This window comes from Epinephelus fuscoguttatus, linkage group LG5 (genome assembly GCF_011397635.1).
Source record: "Epinephelus fuscoguttatus linkage group LG5, E.fuscoguttatus.final_Chr_v1".
Classification (NCBI taxonomy): Eukaryota; Metazoa; Chordata; class Actinopteri; order Perciformes; family Serranidae; genus Epinephelus; species Epinephelus fuscoguttatus.
In genome coordinates, this window is record NC_064756.1 from 29,098,128 (window position 1) to 29,116,525 (window position 18,398).

The window sequence follows — 18,398 nt, forward strand, 5'->3', positions numbered from 1 at the left end:
ACCACGGCTCCCCCTGCCTGCACAGAGTGTGGGCTCTTCAAACACACAGAACAACAAACAATTTCTCATGCCGGAGATTTACAGCAGGATTAATGGTTTTAGAAGGTCTATATTTGAAAGAAGCTGGATACAAAACAAGAGAGAATTACTAGTTTGTGGAAAGGTGTTTGCCACCGTGGTGAAAGAGTTTGGAAATACCCAAAGTAATGGAAGCTGCAGCAGTTATATTTGTGATTATGTCTACTCTGTATTCACTCCCTTTTCATTCTCTTTTTCCCCTCCCTCTGTCTGTGTTAGTGCCCACCATGCCGCAGTTTGACCCGGGTCTTGGTGGAGTCATATCGAACCGTGAAAGAGTCGGGGCAGAAGTTTGAGATCGTGTTTGTCAGCGCTGACAGGTAAGATTTATTGAGCCAGAGCAAACACGAGGTCATATTTATTGACACATCTGTCTGTCAAGGACACAAATAATCAATCCTCTCTATTCAGCCGTTAAATGAAATCACCAAATCACCATCTGCCTGGTGTTTTTCCTTCAGGTCAGAGGAGTCCTTTAAGCAGTACTTCAGCGAGATGCCGTGGTTGGCGGTGCCATATTCAGACGAGGCTCGGCGGTCACGACTCAACAGACTATATGGAATACAAGGTATTGTACAGCCACCTCTTCCTTTATAAATGTTGCTTCGGATCCTCATGCTGAGAGGAGAGAGTGTGTAGATTTCTTCCTCTGCCATTACATCACCCACTGAAACACTGGCACAATGGCTGATAGCAGTCTGTGCCGGGCAAGCAAACCGTAACACAGATTGCCCTGCAGCCTGAGGAATGTGCGCTGTTTATCAAGTTTACGGTCTTGTTCGCTACGGAAGTGTTGCGCCTCTCCCTCTGTGACTCGCTCTTTTTCTCCTGATTCTTTCCCCTGTGTGTGTACACAGAGGGCTGTGGATGAAGTTAGTAAGAGCTGGCTCTCGGCCTCTCCTGCAAAATATGTGAGGAATGCATGGGAGACGAGTCAACACTGCCCCCCTCCCGGATTTCAAAACCATGCAGTTCATGATCGCCCCCACCTCTGCTGACTTCAGTCCACATGCGCAGACAGGAACACACTCACTCACTCACGTACACCGTATGCTCCTGGATGATGTCTGTTTCTGATAAAGCTGTTAATTATAATCAGAAGATGGTGGGAGCCAGTGACATGTGAATAAAAGTGAGCACATCAAAATGAAAGCATGCAAAAAGGCAAAAACTGGTCAAAAAGGTCTTAAACATCCTCACAACAAAGCAAATCTCAGTGGGAGAGGAAGCAGTGTGCGTCATAATTAACGGAAATGACTCCAACCATCTCCCACACTGTTGCCCATTTCCTGCCCTCCTCTCTTTGTCTTCCTCTCCCATCACCTTCACCTCCTCTTTCTCCCTCACCAGGTATTCCCACGCTGATTCTGCTGGATGCAGAGGGTCACATGATCACGCGACAGGGCCGCGTGGAGGTGCTGAACGACCCAGAGTGCCGACTCTTTCCCTGGCACCCTCGGCCCGTGCTGGAGCTCAGCGAGGCCAACGCCGTGCAGCTCCACGAGGGGCCCTGCCTCGTCCTGTTTGTGGGTGAGTAAGCGGGCTATCATGATGCGGCCTCTGCTGCTCCACATGGGGCTCTGCCTGGAGCTGTTCGTATGTGAATGGAGTGGCATTTATGTGGAGCATATTGAATGTCAGACTCTGTGGAAAATTTCTTCCAGTGTTGAAAGGTGCAAAGGTGGGAAATGTTTGAGTATTTATCTATTTATATGCTAATACAGAAGGTGCAAGGAAGCAAAGTGCAGGAGGTTTGTGGAAAGGATTGAAAAATGACATGAATGTAGGACAAATACTGATTTTGTGAGAACTAAATGTCAAAGTTGGACAGTGGTGACCCTGAAAATTCAAGACCACCCCTGCGTCTCTTGTGGTCAAACTGGATTACAAAACAAGACAAAGACCATCTGTACACTTCCTTTCATGTCCTCTCTCATCTGTCCACCAGCCATCTCTCCGTCCTCGCTCACCATTTCACTCATCTGTGCATTTTTTTTTCCTCCCTCAGATGGCTTTTTTTTTCTCTTACTTTTAATGTCTTCCTATGTCTTTCTCCTGGTTCGTTCAGACGCAGAGGAGGAAGGTGAATTGGAGCCAGCCAAGGAGCTGATTCAGCCAATAGCGGAGAAGCTTATGGCCAAGTACAAAGCAAAGGAAGAGGAGATGCCGCTGCTGTTCTTTGTGGCTGGAGAGGTGAGATAAGCACACTTGAGGCACAGTAAGGTGACATTTCAAACAAACTTGCACAGCACCTGAAGTTGGGTCTATTAACTCCTGACTGATACTGGAATTTGACGACAATTTATTGGCCGATATTCAGTTGTTTTACATAAACATGTAACATATATAATAATTTGAATATTGTTTCCAACAAATAACCAACAATAATCTAGTAACAGCCAATATTTGGCCCAGCCGATATATCAGTCAGCGTGTAATCACACATTTTAAGTCCCTGCTTTGATTCTGCACCCAATACCTTGGTGATTGTTTAGACTGAAGGCAATAGAGGCCGTTCTTTGAGCCTCTTGATCCTGAAAAAGTGAAACTTACTCATATCTATGACCCAGAATTCAACTTGGTGCCTTTATCATGATGGGTAGACCCAGAGCGTGCCAGCAAACTTTCTCTACTCCCTCTGTATCCAAATAATCCCTCCATCTCCTACTTTATCTCCTCCCACGTCTCCCTCCATGTGGGACCCTGGAGTTTTCATAACTCTTGTTATCTCGTGTTGTTCTGTCTCGACCTTTCCAGAGCTGGTGGAGTTAGCAGCCGCAGCAGACATAATTACCAGATTAGCTACCTCTCCCCAGTTCCCGCGTTCTCTGCCCTCCAGCTCCCCTTCCTCCCAGTTCCCCCTGCCCAGCAGTCTGGGGAGGACGCGGCTGGTTTTTCGTGTCACACACTGAAGACAGGCTCAGGTTTCGTGGCCATGGGGCTTGAACATGTGCTAACTGTCTGACCCTGTGTGTCTGTCCAAGGTCGCTCATCAGCCTTGAAATGTCACTGACATACGTACACAGAACAAGAAAAGCTTATAGAGAGGCGAGAGCTGACATGATAGTGTTTCGTGTTCATTGTCTGTGTGCCAATATTTATTTGACCTAACACAAAGACACATTGTTGCACTGGAGCTTGTAGTGATTCAGAAGCGTCTTGTGTTATAGCAGATGTCTAAGTTTGCTTTGTTTCCCCTGTGGCACACATGCTAAGGGAAGATATTTTTACATCCACGCAGCGCAGGTATAATTTCCTGGCCCTTGCTTAACCGGCTATGAAATCACCAGTTTTACTTCCAGATCGGATTCACGCTCGGATATCACTTCCCGTTTCAGGCACTTAGTGAGTGGAGCTTCCAGGCTCTGGGCTCAGACTCCTGCACCTTGGCCCGGGTTAGTCCTGGTAGTCGCACGCTGCTTGCCAGGCCAGCTGCTGGGTTTTCTGTGTCCATGAGACAGCAGTATGCTGGCAGCCTCTCAGGGGGGAGAATGACACAGGATCTCCTTACCCTACTGAAAAAACCATACGCCACAGGATAGTGCACTGATTTTATGTATGCAGAATGAAAGATCTTTTGTTCTTTCATTTCTGCTGTGTACTGGCTGTTGCATGCAAAAGTAACTTTAGTGGTATTATCCAGTCACAAGAGAATTTAATAGATTTTTGTGGCAAGCAGCAGTGGTTCTTCTCTTCAACATTTCCATGCTTGGATTTGTGTGTAAAGCTCAATAAATATTATATTTTTAGCCGTGCTATTGGTGTGGCTTTCAAAATTGCAATTGTCAGCCTCCCACCTTTGTCTGGGCTGAATTTTTTCAGCAACTATTAGATGAATGACATGAGATTTATTGAACCTAATGGTTCCCAGAGGATGACCCCCATTGTGTTTGATGATCCCCTGACTTTTCCTCTAGCACCACCATGAGGTTAACTTTTGTGGTTTGAGTGACATATCTGAACAACAATTGGGTGGACTGCAATGACACACAATAAAGACAGTCATGGTGCCCAGCAGACTTGGTCGGCATCTGTTTTTTTGTACCTTAATACTTAACTGACATTTTACAGTATACGGTACATGATGATATTTGTGTCACTGTAGCATTTTTGTCATTTTCTAGTCAAAAATGCTGTGTTTATAATATGCAGTTAGCCTACTTAGATAAGTCTTACTGGGTTTAAATACTTACGGCCATAGAATAATGAATAGATAAGAAATGAGCGCCCTTGCTGGAGGACCAGATGACACTTCTTGCCGCGGTAGATACCGACACATCAGTGAGCCGAACAGAAATGATGTGTTTAATAAAATTATGTGGCAAATAAACTGCTTTTGTAGTTAGAAAAACTCATAAAGTTATATGTGGCAGTACTCCCAAAACAGGGGCAAAGCTGCTTTTGGTTCTTTACTAGTCCCATAATGTTATCCCCACCACTCGCAGTTGCTATCTTTCTCAGCTCAGCAGCCTGTTCCACCAATAGAGACTGACCTCTGGTGGTCTGTGTTGTGCACTACACTACACTACAACGCCTCAATGCAGCAGATGAGGGTTTGTGTTTTTGACAGTGCTGAAAACCATACTTTCGGAATTCCGAAATACCCCTGTATACCGTAACACTATGACGCCGCCTGAGCCTAGTGCCCAGTAGATGAATCCTAATGACTTTCGTGACCGGTGAGTTTTCCTCTAGCACTGCCATGTCAGTGATATTTAGAGCTGTGACAATTACTTGATGTCCAAACATTAATCAGCAAAAATTTTGATCATTGATGAATCATCTTGGTGAGCAAAAATACTAAAAAATGTGATAGTTTCGAGCTCTGAAATGTATTTTGATTTGAGCATACGGGTTTTTGGACAAAACAAAGCATTTGATGATGTCACCCTGAGCTCTAGAACATTGTGTTTGCCATTATTTACTATTGTCAGATGTTCCACAGGGCAAAGTTTTTGCCCTTTAATCAAGGAAATAATCTGCAAATTGTTCGCTAATGAAAATAATTGTCAGTTCCAGCTCTACATACAGTTGTGGTTGTGAGTGAAATGTCTTCACAGCTTTTCAAAAGAATTAGCATGAAATGTGTTGCAGACATTTATGCCCCCCTCAGGACAGACTGTAATAACTGGGTGATGCAGTAACGTGTTATCTAGTGCCATCATCAGGTCAGAATTGTTCAATACTTTTATGACCAAATAACTGCAAATCTACTGATGTGTTTAGTGCTAATTAGCAAATGCTACTATGCTAATACTCTATACTAAGATAGTGAACAAGTTTAGCATACCTGCTAAACATCAGCACGTTTGCTGTGTCATTGTGAGTGTGTTAGTTTTGTTGATGTTAGCTATCAGTACAGCCTCACACAGCTGCTGTAGACTTTTCGTATTGGCCATTTATAAACACATAGAAGGTATTTTTGTCCATATTACTAAAGCTCAATAAAGCTGACATGTTTTATTCCTTTTAGTGTTTAGATGGGGAGTGCAGCTCTTTCTCATATAAAAAAGATGACTTTGTTTTGATCTTAGACTGAAAGTTTTGTACCTCATGTAACTCAAGAGACATTCTTCAGTTGTTTATCCCTCATTTGCGCAAACAAGGCAAAGATGTTTTCACTTTGAGCAATATAAACTGATGAGCTGTTGCTGAGAATATCCAAAATTTCACAATCATGACTTCTCTTTGAGACACCAAAGCTGGCCAGCGACATGGACGCAGCCCTGGCTCAGGCCAGTGGGGAGGTTTGTTCATCATCACCAGTTCAGGCCTTATCAGATGATCACCGTCTGTGAAATGCCACAGTGCATCAATAATCAGAATAAGCCTGACACGGCCCAGCAGGTTCTACACACGGTAAACACACGCTGAGCCTTATCACAGCTGCGAGTGCAGGCTGCAGCAGAGAGGCCCTTTGTCTTTTTTGTTCGGAGCTGAGCTGCAGAGGGCGGGGGGCCTCTGGAATGGCTGCACCTCACGAGAAGCAGTTTACACAAGCAGAAAAGCCACACAAAAGAAGATGCATGACTTCCTACGGGGGCGAAGACTGATGCAGAGATTACATCTTCTCATATCGGCGAGCCTGGAAAGGCCACACTGACAGATTGTGGAATTTGCCTCTTTATGGTTTCTTTACACTGTGTGCCCAGATGATCTATAATCTACACTTAGAAATGCTGCACGACGGCATTCAAGGCTAAGCTTGTATTTGCAGTAGGGGAATCAAGCAGTATTTCACTCCTAACAACATTGTCCTTAGTGACAGCTTACATCTGTGACTATTAAGTGGTCAGTGTATGGTGATTTGCAGCGTAATAAAATGGGCTCCATTCAGAGGAAGTTAGTTGCCTACGACAGAAATACCACGCTGCAACTCATCTGTTCCATCTGTTAGCAGTTTTGCAAAGAAGGGGTCACAGACATCATCTTGGCATACTTATCCTTTTTAGGTAGCAGCACAGCCAAGCTATTCAATGAGAAGTCTGAGGGATGATTGTGTGGTTTGATCCATTTAGCGAGAAGAGCTGCAGATTTTCTGATAACAGAAAAGACACAATAAAGTGGTCTGAAAGGAGAGAACGCTTGAGTGTTATATGTAGCAGGAAATCCATCCAAAGTCACTTTATCTTTGACTTTGTTTTGACAAAACTCATATTGGCACATAAATCAGTAACAGTATTAACATCAGAGGAGCTGCCTCTCTGAGAGGTCCAACTCTTTGTTGCAGTGCCACCCTCTGGCCCTTTCTTGTTAGTTCTGCATTTTCAGCATAATCTTTTCCATATGAAACTGATCTTTAATCTTTGCGAGTCTCACTCTGAGCCAATGAAATAAGTGGGGGGGAAACCAGGTCATGCTGTCATGAGGAAAGCAGAATGTCCCGAATGATGCACATCTAACAAGTGAACCACATGACCTTACAAAACATGATACGTGAAATCTGTTTGACTTTGAGATGATATGACTAGAATAATGGATCTCTGTCAAGGTAGGAATGCCAAATGCAGACGTACTCCCAGCTGGAACTGAAGCTGAATTACAAAAGGGTGTGATTTCTTATTCAATCTCAATAATTAATGGCCCTTTCAAGCTTGTTTGAAAGTTGCTGCCTGCCTGCCTGCCTGCCTGCCAGTGATTCATTCTGTTACCTGTGGCTACAGGGGTTGTAATCCTGACTTGTTGAAGGGTGAAAGGTGACATCAAGCCTCAGGCAGAAAATGAGCGAAGCCCTTTCAAAATAACTGCAAAGAAATGAAAGTAGATTCCCCTCCAAACCCAGCAGCAGTCTATTTGTACCAAATTCCTCCACTGCGCTCTCTCATGCCCACATGTGCCATTCAAACGCTCTGCACTGAGACTTACATCTGATGTGAAGGAGCTTTTGAAAAGTGTTGTTGGACCCCCACCTGGTTCCTTCCTGTCTTTCCACTCAGCAGGATGTGTGACTAAGCACCGACACTCCGGTCTCTCTGGGCAGGCTGCCTGCAGGAAGACGGGAGAGAGTTTCATATTCTCTTTCAAGAAGTGTGCATTAATAAAGATTGTGCCAGGCAGTTATGAATTTTATGGGGTTATCTTAATGTGGCATAGTTCAAGTAATGGGTGCTGTCCTAGTTTCCCTCGCCAAAAGCAAGTCTGAACTGATGAGCAGCAGAGGAGTGTGTAATTTACACTGTCTTCTCTCCTGGAACGTTTCCAGTGTTTGACTTGCATATTTGTTGAAGTTATTCAAATGCCATGTGAGCTTTGATTCATAAGACAAGAGCTGATATAAAAGCTTCCCCAACACTTTACATAGCAGCAAGTCACTGAGTTTGTCCATGTTGTAAATGAGGATGGGATGTCTAAACCAGTGGTTCTCAGCTTCTCTTTTTTTGACCTACAACCCTTTTAACCAAAGCGATGTCTCCTTGGGACCCCTTGTCAGTTTGCATATGTCAGTGGGTTGTAGCCAGTTCAACATATATTCCTCATCTCTAAGACTGTTTTGTTTGAATAATAGAGGCCCGAAGAAGTACTTTTTTTTTTTTTTTTATTAATTTACAAGAAAGAAAGCCAAGCTAAGTGTTGTCAAGCAGAGGTGCAGACCAGAGTCTTATGACTTGGAGTTAAATCAGACTCAAGTCACAGATTTGATGACTTCAGACTCGATTTTACAAAATCAAAAAAATCAAACTCAATTTGGACTCAATGACTTAACTTGAACTTGAGCCTTTTGACTTGAAAGCACTTGATACCTTCCCCCAAGCCCCAAAGATTTAAAAGTATGTAAGTATGTGCCACGAATCAATTCATTTCCTAAATCAAATAACATTATCATTAGTCTTTTTGTTTCATTTGGACATAAAACATGCAAAAACATACATATTATGACATTTATAAAATGTCTTACAAATTTGAGAAAAGACAGACATTTTTCATGATGAGATATTATTAATACAACAAGACAGGGCAGACACATAGAGAATTCACTCTGTTGTGGTGCTGGCTAATAGTGCTATATGCTGAAAGTGCAATTTTGTTAAAATGGCATTACATTTGGTGAAGAGTGCATTATGACTGGAAACCCAAAGGAAGGACTTAGGGACTCAGGTTGTGGGACTTTCCTGTCTTGACTCAGAACTTGAGCACAAACACTTGAGACTTACTAGTGACTTGCAAAGCAATCCCTTGGTCCCATCTCTGTCAACACGTGTGCAAGAAAATGAAATGACGCAAAAGAAAATGTTGAATTCCTGCACACTGTCAGCACTGCAATGTTGCATTTTCAATAAACATTAAATTATTATTTTTTTCAATAAACTTGGAGCTCACAATGTGCTGAAATTCAGTACTTTTTCTACACCTAACTAATCTTTTTTTTGTTAGACAAATAAAAAAGAAAATAGTCTTTAAAAAAAACAATTTTATTTCCTGTTTCCTTTACAATCTTCTAATAATAAAATAATAATAATCCCTCAGATTCATGTTACAACTCCTTGGCAGGTCCCCACCTTCACTGTGGGAACAGGCCATATGACACTATACATAATACTACAGGAAACCTTATAAGGAAGCCAGTGGAAAAAGTTATATTTTCAGAGCAGAGCTATTTTATTTTCCAGCATGTTTGAATTACTTTACTGATTTTGATGGAAGCTTACTGTGTTGGCAGATAAAAATGTCATGTGGGTGTGTTATCGAACGGGCCTACCCTACAGGGGCCCAAGGGCTTGGGGGGGCAAAGTTGTCCCGCCTACAGTATAAGCTGGCAGCGGCGGTAGTAACAGTGAGTAAGGACCATTGATGAGCTGTGAGGTTTTGACACTGTATCATGTGCGACCTTTCGCCGTGAGATTTAAAAGCAGCTATCAGCAGTTGGCAGCTAACTCAAAGGAGAACAGCTGCCAATAATGTCCGCAAATATTATAGTATGGGGAGTCTTTTTTGTGTCCAGGCCCAGGGGCCCATCTGGTCATAATCTGCCTATGCATGTGAGCAAAAAAAAAAAAGAAAAGTGATGAAGACATCCTTTCTTTTGACTGAGCTTTTTGACTCTCCAACAAGACGTAAATAAGTCACTTTAACCAGAGGCTGTGGTTTGGGCCTGCTCCCAGTAATCCATCCGAGCTTGTGAGGAATGTACCACTGTAACATTACACACTATCACACCTAATCACTGTATCTTTTCTCTCCCACCACAGGATGACATGAGTGACTCCCTGCGGGACTACACTAACCTCCCCGAAGCTGCACCTCTGCTCACCATCCTGGACATGTCGGCCCGTGCCAAGTATGTTCGCGACGTGGAGGAGATCACGCCGGCCGTAGTGGAGCAATTTGTCGGCGACTTCCTGGCTGAAAAGCTCAAACCGGAGCCCATCTAAATATAGTTGGGACATACTATATGGGACTCACTCCATCATCGAACCCTGACCACCCTTCCCAGCCTCCCACTCTCTCTCTCTCTCTCCAAACCTCCCCCCTGATTCTGTCAGACTGTTAGAGAGATGTCTCGCTTTTTACTGACATTTTAACATTTTTTTTAGACATGTTCCTCTTTTCATGGAGTCCTCTCTTTCTCCTGTGGTGCCTTGCATTGACAATAGTCCCTACAGTAATATATATGGAGATTTTTTTTGGCCTCAAGAAAAGTTTTTTTTTCTTCACTTAATAGCATTTCTGAACTCTAGAGAAAACCAGAGAATTACCCAGTGGACCTACTTATTCAGCTGATTCTTTGCTTTCTCTTTTGTCTGCGAGATTCTTGTTACTTTTGGTTTCTGAATGATGTTGAGAAAGAATAAAATGCATTTTTACAGTTGTAATTCACTTGTAGTGCAAATGTGCTGAACCTCAGTTGGATGTAGCCGTAAGCCTTTATGGCCCTATTTAAAGTAAAAAGAAAAAAAAAACAGGTGCACATACAGTAAAGATCACATTATACTTGCTTGTAACAGACCAATGACTGATGTTTTAAAAACCCCTGTGTCTTGTTGTGTGTGTTATGATGTGAGTGAAAGTCATCTCTTGCCAGTTGTTAATGGTGGTTCTCATCTCAAAGTCATTACGAGGATTTTCTGTGAAGGTCCCCTAATGAAAAGGCCAGGTTATTTCTGAAGGCGCAGACATGGCATTTGAAAAGTGTTGAATGTATAAATCCCTGTATTCTGTTACTTCAGTCATGACTTCTCACGCCCATTAAAAATTCACTGGCAAGCACAAAGTTTTGTTCCTTTTAAGTTCTATCAATAAAGTTAGCTCTTGGATATGTAAAATAAACACAATGCAGTGACTCACCAGTTCCTTTGTGGGGTAAGACTCTTGGGCTTAATGCAAATGTTGCAGTTATTACGAGACACAGTATGCAGACTCCAGGTGGGATAAAAGTGTAGTGACTTCTGCATATTTGCATAGACAATATGGCTGCAGACAAAGGATGGACAGTCTTTTCTTTCTAGAATGAATATTCCAAGTGCATGCATCTATTTAAAGCTTTTATGAACTTTTTGAAAATGAGTAACAGGAAGGCATATATGCTTTTAATTTTCCTTTAGAGTGGGTGGTATAGTTTTACTTTTTTTGGAGAGCAGGGGAGAGTCATTTAACTTTTCCTAACCACAGATTCAAAGTGTTTCTACAGCTTCAGGCAAGTTAGGTTTTTTTTAATGTCCATCAGAAAGAAATTCAATTTTACAATAACCAAAACAGAATGGGGGGGAAATGAACAGAGATCAGTTACAGGGAGGTTAGGGACAATTTTGCTCAATGTTTATTGTAACAAATTAACATGACTTGTCTCATGGTGAAGATGAGGGTAGAACCAAATTGGAAAATAACTAACATCTTGGCAATTTTGTGTTTCTCACTCTGCATGTGGGATTTCACTGCTTTGATTCCCATCATGCCAACTTTGAAATACCTTTTGCATTACATATACGGAGCCTCATATGCATTGCCTCATGATAGTGTCATCCATTCCATGAAATCTTGGTTAAATAGTCACTTTTCATTGCATTTGCACTTCCCCACTCCACCCAGGGGACAATGATAGCTAGCTGAGCGTTGTTAGTTCCGCTACGCTGATCTGTGTGACATTAATGTGAGAGGCATTTGGTAAATTGTTACAAAAAATAAAAATATGTGACCAATTATTTTGAGGTTTTAAAATGCAACATCAGAAAAAAACAATTCATAAAATCCTACTTTCCATGTCTTAGCATATTTAAGACTTGAAAGACTGATTTAAAGACACTTTAATACCAATTAAGGCCTTCTTTTTAGATTAATTCAATGATTTACAAAGACTTTAAGGATATGCAGGAACCCTGTATAATTTATTTCAGCCTTCCCTTGTTAGATTTATTGTATGTCATCTATGGAATTACACTGAAAATCTCCTGAGTTTGGACTGGTGAGTGGATAAAAAATGAATTTGGAGTTGGGCTGGGGAATCCTAATGACCGGTTTTCACTATTTTCTCACACAAAACACACAGGCACTCAATCATTTCACAAATCCTCTTGGTTTTATTATTAGCAGGACAGGATGGTGAATGGAAATTTAAATAATACAGTTCAGTCTGCAGTAACAAGGACAAGTATACACCAGCATACACTGATATTAAGAGCTAACATGAAAGCTGCTGCTCAGCTGTAGGTTTCCATTTCCTACCAGGTGTCTGCATCAGTTTCATCAGTTGCTTCCTGCCCTCAAACAAAAGGATACTGGCAGCCATGGCTGAATTCAAGCTGTCCACATCAGGAGCGACAGGAATAAAGAGCCTGTGACCGGCGGTTTTCTCAGCCAGCTGGACGGCTTCAATACTCAGACCATGTGTCTCTCCACCTATCACAAGAGCAGTGGGACTCTGAGCCCAGCTCTCATGGTACAGCTTTGAGTCCACTCTGGGAAGTGAAAGTCCCTCGTCGTCACTATCTGAGTATAAATCAGAATCCGATTCTTCGTAGTGCGTGTTTTTGTAAATACTCCTTGTGCTGACCAAGCCGTAGTCCCCTGCTTTGGATGGTTTGTGAGACACGTTAACTTGTGAAGCCTCTGTTTCTCTGTTTCTGTCAGTTCCACAGTTGCTGTCGGCCACATGGACAGTCACAAGCTTAGGGAGATGTTTTTCCATATCATCCCACCCCAAACTGGGATAGATGGGAAGGCGGAAATGGGCTCCCATTGCTGCACGCAGAACTTTAGGCTCCCATGCATCAACACAACCTGTCGGTGGAAAAGTAAACAAATTTAAAAAACCACAAGCAAACAAGCAAAGCCATTTTCAAAGGGTGGAGTTCATTTGTTCACATCTTTAATTGAAAGCATACCCTTGGTGAGCAGGACTTCACTGCAGCCAGCAGCAGCAGCACATCGCAACATAGTCCCAAGGTTGCCAGGGTCTCTGATGTTGTCACATATCAGGGACAACGGCACTGAATGACCATTATTTGCAAAGTTCAATCGTGACGGGTTTGGACGAGAAAATATGGCTGCAGAAGAGGAAGCAGAAGTCAGTAACAACAACTCAGAGCACCTGTGCTTCATTTTAAATGAAAACAAAAAATTGCGACCCTCACCTATCACCCCTTGTGGGGCCATGAGGTCAGACCAGATCTTGATGTCCTCAAACTTGACTTTGACAAGCGTGGCCCTTTTCAGCTTGTCTAAGGGCAGCTCTCGGAGCCGATCAATGGTACTGAAGAACACCATCTGAGGGTTGGCTCCAGCATCCAGGGCATCACAGATCAAACGCCGGCCTTCCAGGAGGATTTTACCCTGGTGCTCCCGAAACGTCCTGGAACGAGCAACACTCACTAACCTCCTGAGGAAAGACAGAGAGGCAGAGATGGATTATAGGCAGTGTGAATATGAATTATCATGATTATGATACTGCTTTGGAAACACTGTAAATTGAAAAAAAAAAAACTGAAACTGTCAACTGAAAAAAATGGCTTACGACTTCTTATCATTAAACGGTATTTAGATCATTTACTTTGGTGAAAATAGTATTACCACAATTAAAATCTCCTCCAAGTTTAAGTCCTGCATTCAGAACTTTACTTAAGAAAAAGTATGAAAGCACTATCAGCAAAATCTAACTCAAACTGTAATCGTTAAAAAATACTGGTTAAACAGGCACAGGACTGTAACATATTATCTACAGTTTTTCAATACCGCTGACTTCAATATCGCAAAAATATACTGTCTTCAATAAATATTAAAAAATTCTACAAAATTCTTTATTTTCATCAAACTTCTCACATGGTAAAGGTTGTCTAGACACAAGTGACCTTTTCCTGAGTACTCCAAAATGGACAAAAGTGTAATTTAAACCTAGCACTATGTGATCAAAGAATGTATAAACAACATTAAAGATCTGATGAGACATGTTGTTTTCAATGATCTATGAACACATTGTGTGTTTACAATATATTATATCACTGACATATTCTTACTCATGCATAATATATGTAAGCATCATTTTAAACCGTAGTGCTGTAATCTAAATACATGATATTTTATAGACTACTCGTGTCTTTTTATGTGAAATATATTAAGCTGGAAAGTAACTTGTAACTATAATTGTCAAAAATGTGCATAAATGACATTATTTGCCTCTGAGATGTAGCAAAGTACAAATGTAAAAGTAGCATAATGGAAATATTCAAGTATAAGCACTTCAAAACACCACTTACATACTTGGTTACATTTCCCTACTGCTGTCTAAACAACTGACTCATGCAGGCTTGACAGTGGCTCTTTATCCTCTTTGCCACCTGATGACAACAATGATAAAATCTTGTGATCCATCCGATTTAGACCTTTTCTTTTAAACGCCAGTGTTGTTATCTGCAGTGGTGAAATGTAACAAAGTACATTCACCCCAGTACTGTGCCGAACTGCAATCTGAGGTACCCATACTTCACTTGAGTAATTCCATTTTATGCTACTTTACACTTCTAATGCTCTACATATTAGAGGTAAATGCTGTGGTTTTTACTCCACTACTTTTACTTGACAACTTAGGTTGATTTGCAGATTCAGACTATCAACACAACATATAAATCAACAAATAAATTCCAATATATTTTATAGATTAAGCTACCCAGCAGCATAGAAATACATTAAACTGAGTTCCCCCTTTACCAGCTGCAAAGTGATATACACATTAATGCATCACTAATTATAGTCCAGTAATATAATACATAATTGTATGTACTTTTACTTGAATAAGATTTTGTATTTTTCTTTGCATGTATCAGATTATTTGTACACTGTAGTATTCTACTTTTATTGAAGTAAAAGATCTGAATACTTCTTTCACCACTGGTTACTGTGACCATCATGACAGTAATTTCCTGCTGCCTTAATGAAGTGACACTTACGCCAGTCTCTTATCTCCAGGTAAAGCCCTCTCGAAGCGCAGTCCATCAATGTGATCCTTTGTAAAAGCAGGCTTTGTAACTGACTGCACATTATTCTTCCCTTTAACAAAGTCTCTTGCTTCGGGTTGCTCTGTTGTAGCTGTGACTTTCGCCTCCTTCTTCTTTTTGACATTTAGACCTGGTGACTGAGGCTGTGGCGTCGGTTTGGGGACTTTATCCGTGTCGTTTTCGGGGAACAACACTCGGACAGGTTTCCTCCTCAGTCCACGTACATACCGTTTTGATTCTGCAATAACACCACCTCCCTTTGATAGAAAAGTATTCCGCTCAATGGAAAGAAGACATATCACGCTCCTCATGTACGCTGCCATGTTTGCCCTGTTTCTTCTTCTCTGGTTTCACAGAGCGGTATGCTAACACTAGCTAAGCGCCGCCTGCTGTAGTGTTGGGAATACTACATTTCAGCATCTAAAATTCAATTCTAGTTTAATTATAAACAAAATTAATAACTCACTGCGTGGTTAATAATTCGCTGCGTAGTCAGTGTAGAGATTATACTGTACGTTTCCTATATTTATCTAGCTATTTCTTTTCCAAACTGAGATAACGATCAAAGTTGTTGCTCATCTGTAACCTCGCGAGAGAATTTGACACTTTGGGTGATACCATTAATCTGAACGCCTAGGGGTGGCAAACATAGTTGTACTACTTTTTATTTCGCGTAAATTCGTTTCGCTTAGCCACAGTAGTTTAATAATCTTAATCAACTGTCAATAAATTAAATTTAAAAAAAAACTAGAGGTGTTTGCAGCGGTAAATGCCCGCGGTTTGTTCATTTGTATTTACCCTCCTTTAATCGACGGCAGAAAAATCGATCATCAAGGAAGTGTAATCGCTATCTGCACACTGATCTGTGATACAGACATCAATATATCTGTAAACATGGCTTTGAGACGAGCGCTGCATTTTGTTTTCAAAGTTGGTGACAGGGCCAAAACTGCCACATTTTACCGAGATGTTCTGGGCATGAAGGTACTTTTTCTAAACTTCATTTGATGGACAGTAGCCATTAATTAACTTTTCTATTGCACAACGTTACGTAGCCTGCTAATTCCTCTTCTGTCGTATGATTGAAACTCTGGGTGTGTTCTCATACTAAATACTTACTGTATAATGTCTTCTTATCAATTTTAGATTTTACGCCATGAGGAGTTTGAGGAAGGCTGCAAAGCAACGTGTAACGGGTAGATATGAGACAACATAACTGAACTTTGTACTCATAGAGCTGTGTAACAGTTTCACAGTATTGTTAATATCCTCATAATAACCTTACTGACTGCTGCCTTCCTCCTGTGTCCACACAGCCCCTACGATGGAAAATGGAGCAAGACAATGGTTGGCTTTGGCCCAGAAGATGACCATTTTGTTGCTGAACTGACATACAACTATGGGGTGGGGGAGTATCAACTTGGCAATGACTTCTTGGTGGGTCAGAGTTCCACTGGGAACTTACAGAGAACAACACCATGTTGTGGTCAATGGCTGCAGTAGTCAGTTAAAGGGGTGATATTATATATTTTTTTCACCTTAGGGTCTGACTCTGCAGTCCAGCAAAGCTGTAAGCAATGCTAAACGTCTGGGATGGCCTCTCACTGAGGTAGGAGAGGCTCTGTATCTGACCCAGGCTCCAGGAGGTTATCCTTTCTACATTGTGGACAAAGAGCAGCCTTCCACTGGTATGTGTCAGAGGTCATTTTGTATGTCTGCATTCAGTAACCTGTTCATGCGGTAACCATTTGATAATTTGTTCCCAGACCCTGTGCAGAAGGTTTGTCTCGGAGTATCAGACCTCCAGAGATCGACCCACTACTGGTCTACGCTCTTGGGAATGAAGCTGATAGAAAAGAACGAGGAAAAGAAAACAGTGCTGATGGGATTTGCAGACACTCAAGTAAGTCAGCTATCAAAGAAATAATTAAGTCCATTGTTAATAAATCAGCAATGTATTTTAGTCTGACTGTTTTCTTTTTTATCTTTATGCAGTGTAAACTGGAGCTTCACGATAACGGTGGGGCAGTAGATCATGGAACAGCATTTGGGAGAATAGCTTTTTCATGCCCACGGGAGCAAGTAAATTATGATTTCATGGTTACATTCTTGTGTTTGTTAATATTGGAGAAAAGTAACTTTCGCTGGCAACATTTTCATCATAAATGTTTTTTGTTTGTTTTTTTCATTCCACAGCTGCCTGACCTCGAAGCCGTGATGAAAAAGGAAAATCAGAAAATTCTCACTCCATTAGTCAGCCTGGACACTCCTGGAAAAGCCACAGTAGAAGTGGTTATTTTGGCTGACCCAGTAAGTGCATTACTAATATAATCAAATGAAATTAGTCTCCATTAAAAAATTTTAACTGGAGCATGTTTGTTTTAGGATGGTCATGAGATTTGCTTTGTGGGAGACGAGGCTTTCAGGCAACTGTCCATGGTTGATCCCAAAGGAAATGAACTCCTTGATAAAGTTGGTGTTGCTCCAATATTTTCCCCTCAACATAAAATATGCAACATGTTTTTGATATTTACTGTACCTGCTCTCTGTCTGCTTTTAAACGTGTTTTGTTTTGGGTTTTTTTGTTTTGTTTTTTTTAGGCTATCGCCGAAGATAAAAGTGACGAGTGGTTTGCCAAACACAACAGACAGAAAGCTGCTGCATGAGATGAACTGCCTGGAGAATTGTGCACCATGAATATCTCACCAGTTCATATGATGATGAGATGCTGAACAAGACACCTGTAGTGTAAATCTTCTTATAATGACAACTCAATTATCCTGAGGCTGGCGGCATGAGATTTATTTTCCCCTGGGTGCACGCCACGAGGCACAGTTGCATTGACAGCACTTTGTGAAAGGACCACTAGTTCAAGTTGATGGACATTTTCCCAATAAATATTGTCACTGTCAGGCAGGGAGGTGGGCAGAAAAATCAATTTAATGCAACTACTTCTTTTAAAATCATTAAAGAGTCATGTTTTGTTGTTGTGCCCCTGGTGACCCTCCTTCATCCATTGTCCATGCATTGTATATGAATTAATTAATGCACTTAATTACTGGGCTGAAAGATTCATTTGCAACAGTTAAAAACAACTTTAATTAGAAAAATGTAGCATGCATGCACAAATTAAACTAGAATAAAAAATGTGTACACATCATAATAATACAGGACCTGACTTATTGATGATACTGGACTTCAGAAGTGTATATTCCTTAAATTAGCAGCCAGTCAAATTACCAAAACCCAATTACCTGTTGTGTACCTGGAGCTTTTGAGAGTCTGGGACCTTTGGGCAGTTGTTTGGAAATCCAACCTTGAATATTAACCATTAAAGTATGCTTTTAAATGCATCATGTTGTAAGAGCACTCTGTCTACAGATAAATGCATTCAGTACA

General features: G+C 41.4%; 3 protein-coding genes across 3 annotated transcripts in view; 2 read left to right on the top strand and 1 right to left on the bottom strand.

Moving 5' to 3' along the window:
* The window catches only part of nxn (nucleoredoxin), a 74,803-nt gene extending 63,961 nt beyond the window's left edge, over window positions 1-10,842 (top strand). The window contains exons 4-8 of the mRNA XM_049577046.1: window positions 298-398; window positions 540-646; window positions 1,429-1,608; window positions 2,147-2,271; window positions 9,765-10,842. Of these exons, the coding sequence (XP_049433003.1) occupies window positions 298-398; window positions 540-646; window positions 1,429-1,608; window positions 2,147-2,271; window positions 9,765-9,947 (696 nt within the window). The 3' untranslated portion in view covers window positions 9,948-10,842. The remainder of the gene's footprint in view (window positions 1-297; window positions 399-539; window positions 647-1,428; window positions 1,609-2,146; window positions 2,272-9,764) is intronic.
* A 1,227-nt stretch (window positions 10,843-12,069) lies between these two features.
* mrm3a (mitochondrial rRNA methyltransferase 3a) lies at window positions 12,070-15,580 on the bottom strand. The gene is made up of 4 exons (XM_049577197.1): window positions 14,952-15,580; window positions 13,143-13,387; window positions 12,894-13,055; window positions 12,070-12,789 (listed from the first exon to the last, which is right to left on the bottom strand). Exons 1-4 carry the CDS (start codon window positions 15,320-15,322, stop codon window positions 12,191-12,193), a joined length of 1,377 nt encoding a protein of 458 aa, XP_049433154.1. The 5' UTR covers window positions 15,323-15,580; the 3' UTR covers window positions 12,070-12,190.
* A 197-nt stretch (window positions 15,581-15,777) lies between these two features.
* On the top strand, window positions 15,778-18,352 carry glod4 (glyoxalase domain containing 4). Its single transcript, XM_049577198.1, has 9 exons — window positions 15,778-15,983; window positions 16,146-16,195; window positions 16,316-16,436; window positions 16,543-16,687; window positions 16,766-16,902; window positions 16,995-17,081; window positions 17,196-17,309; window positions 17,385-17,471; window positions 17,600-18,352. The coding sequence occupies exons 1-9, from the start codon at window positions 15,894-15,896 to the stop codon at window positions 17,663-17,665; spliced, it is 897 nt and encodes a 298-aa protein (XP_049433155.1). The 5' UTR covers window positions 15,778-15,893; the 3' UTR covers window positions 17,666-18,352.
* The last annotated feature ends 46 nt before the right edge of the window (window positions 18,353-18,398 follow it).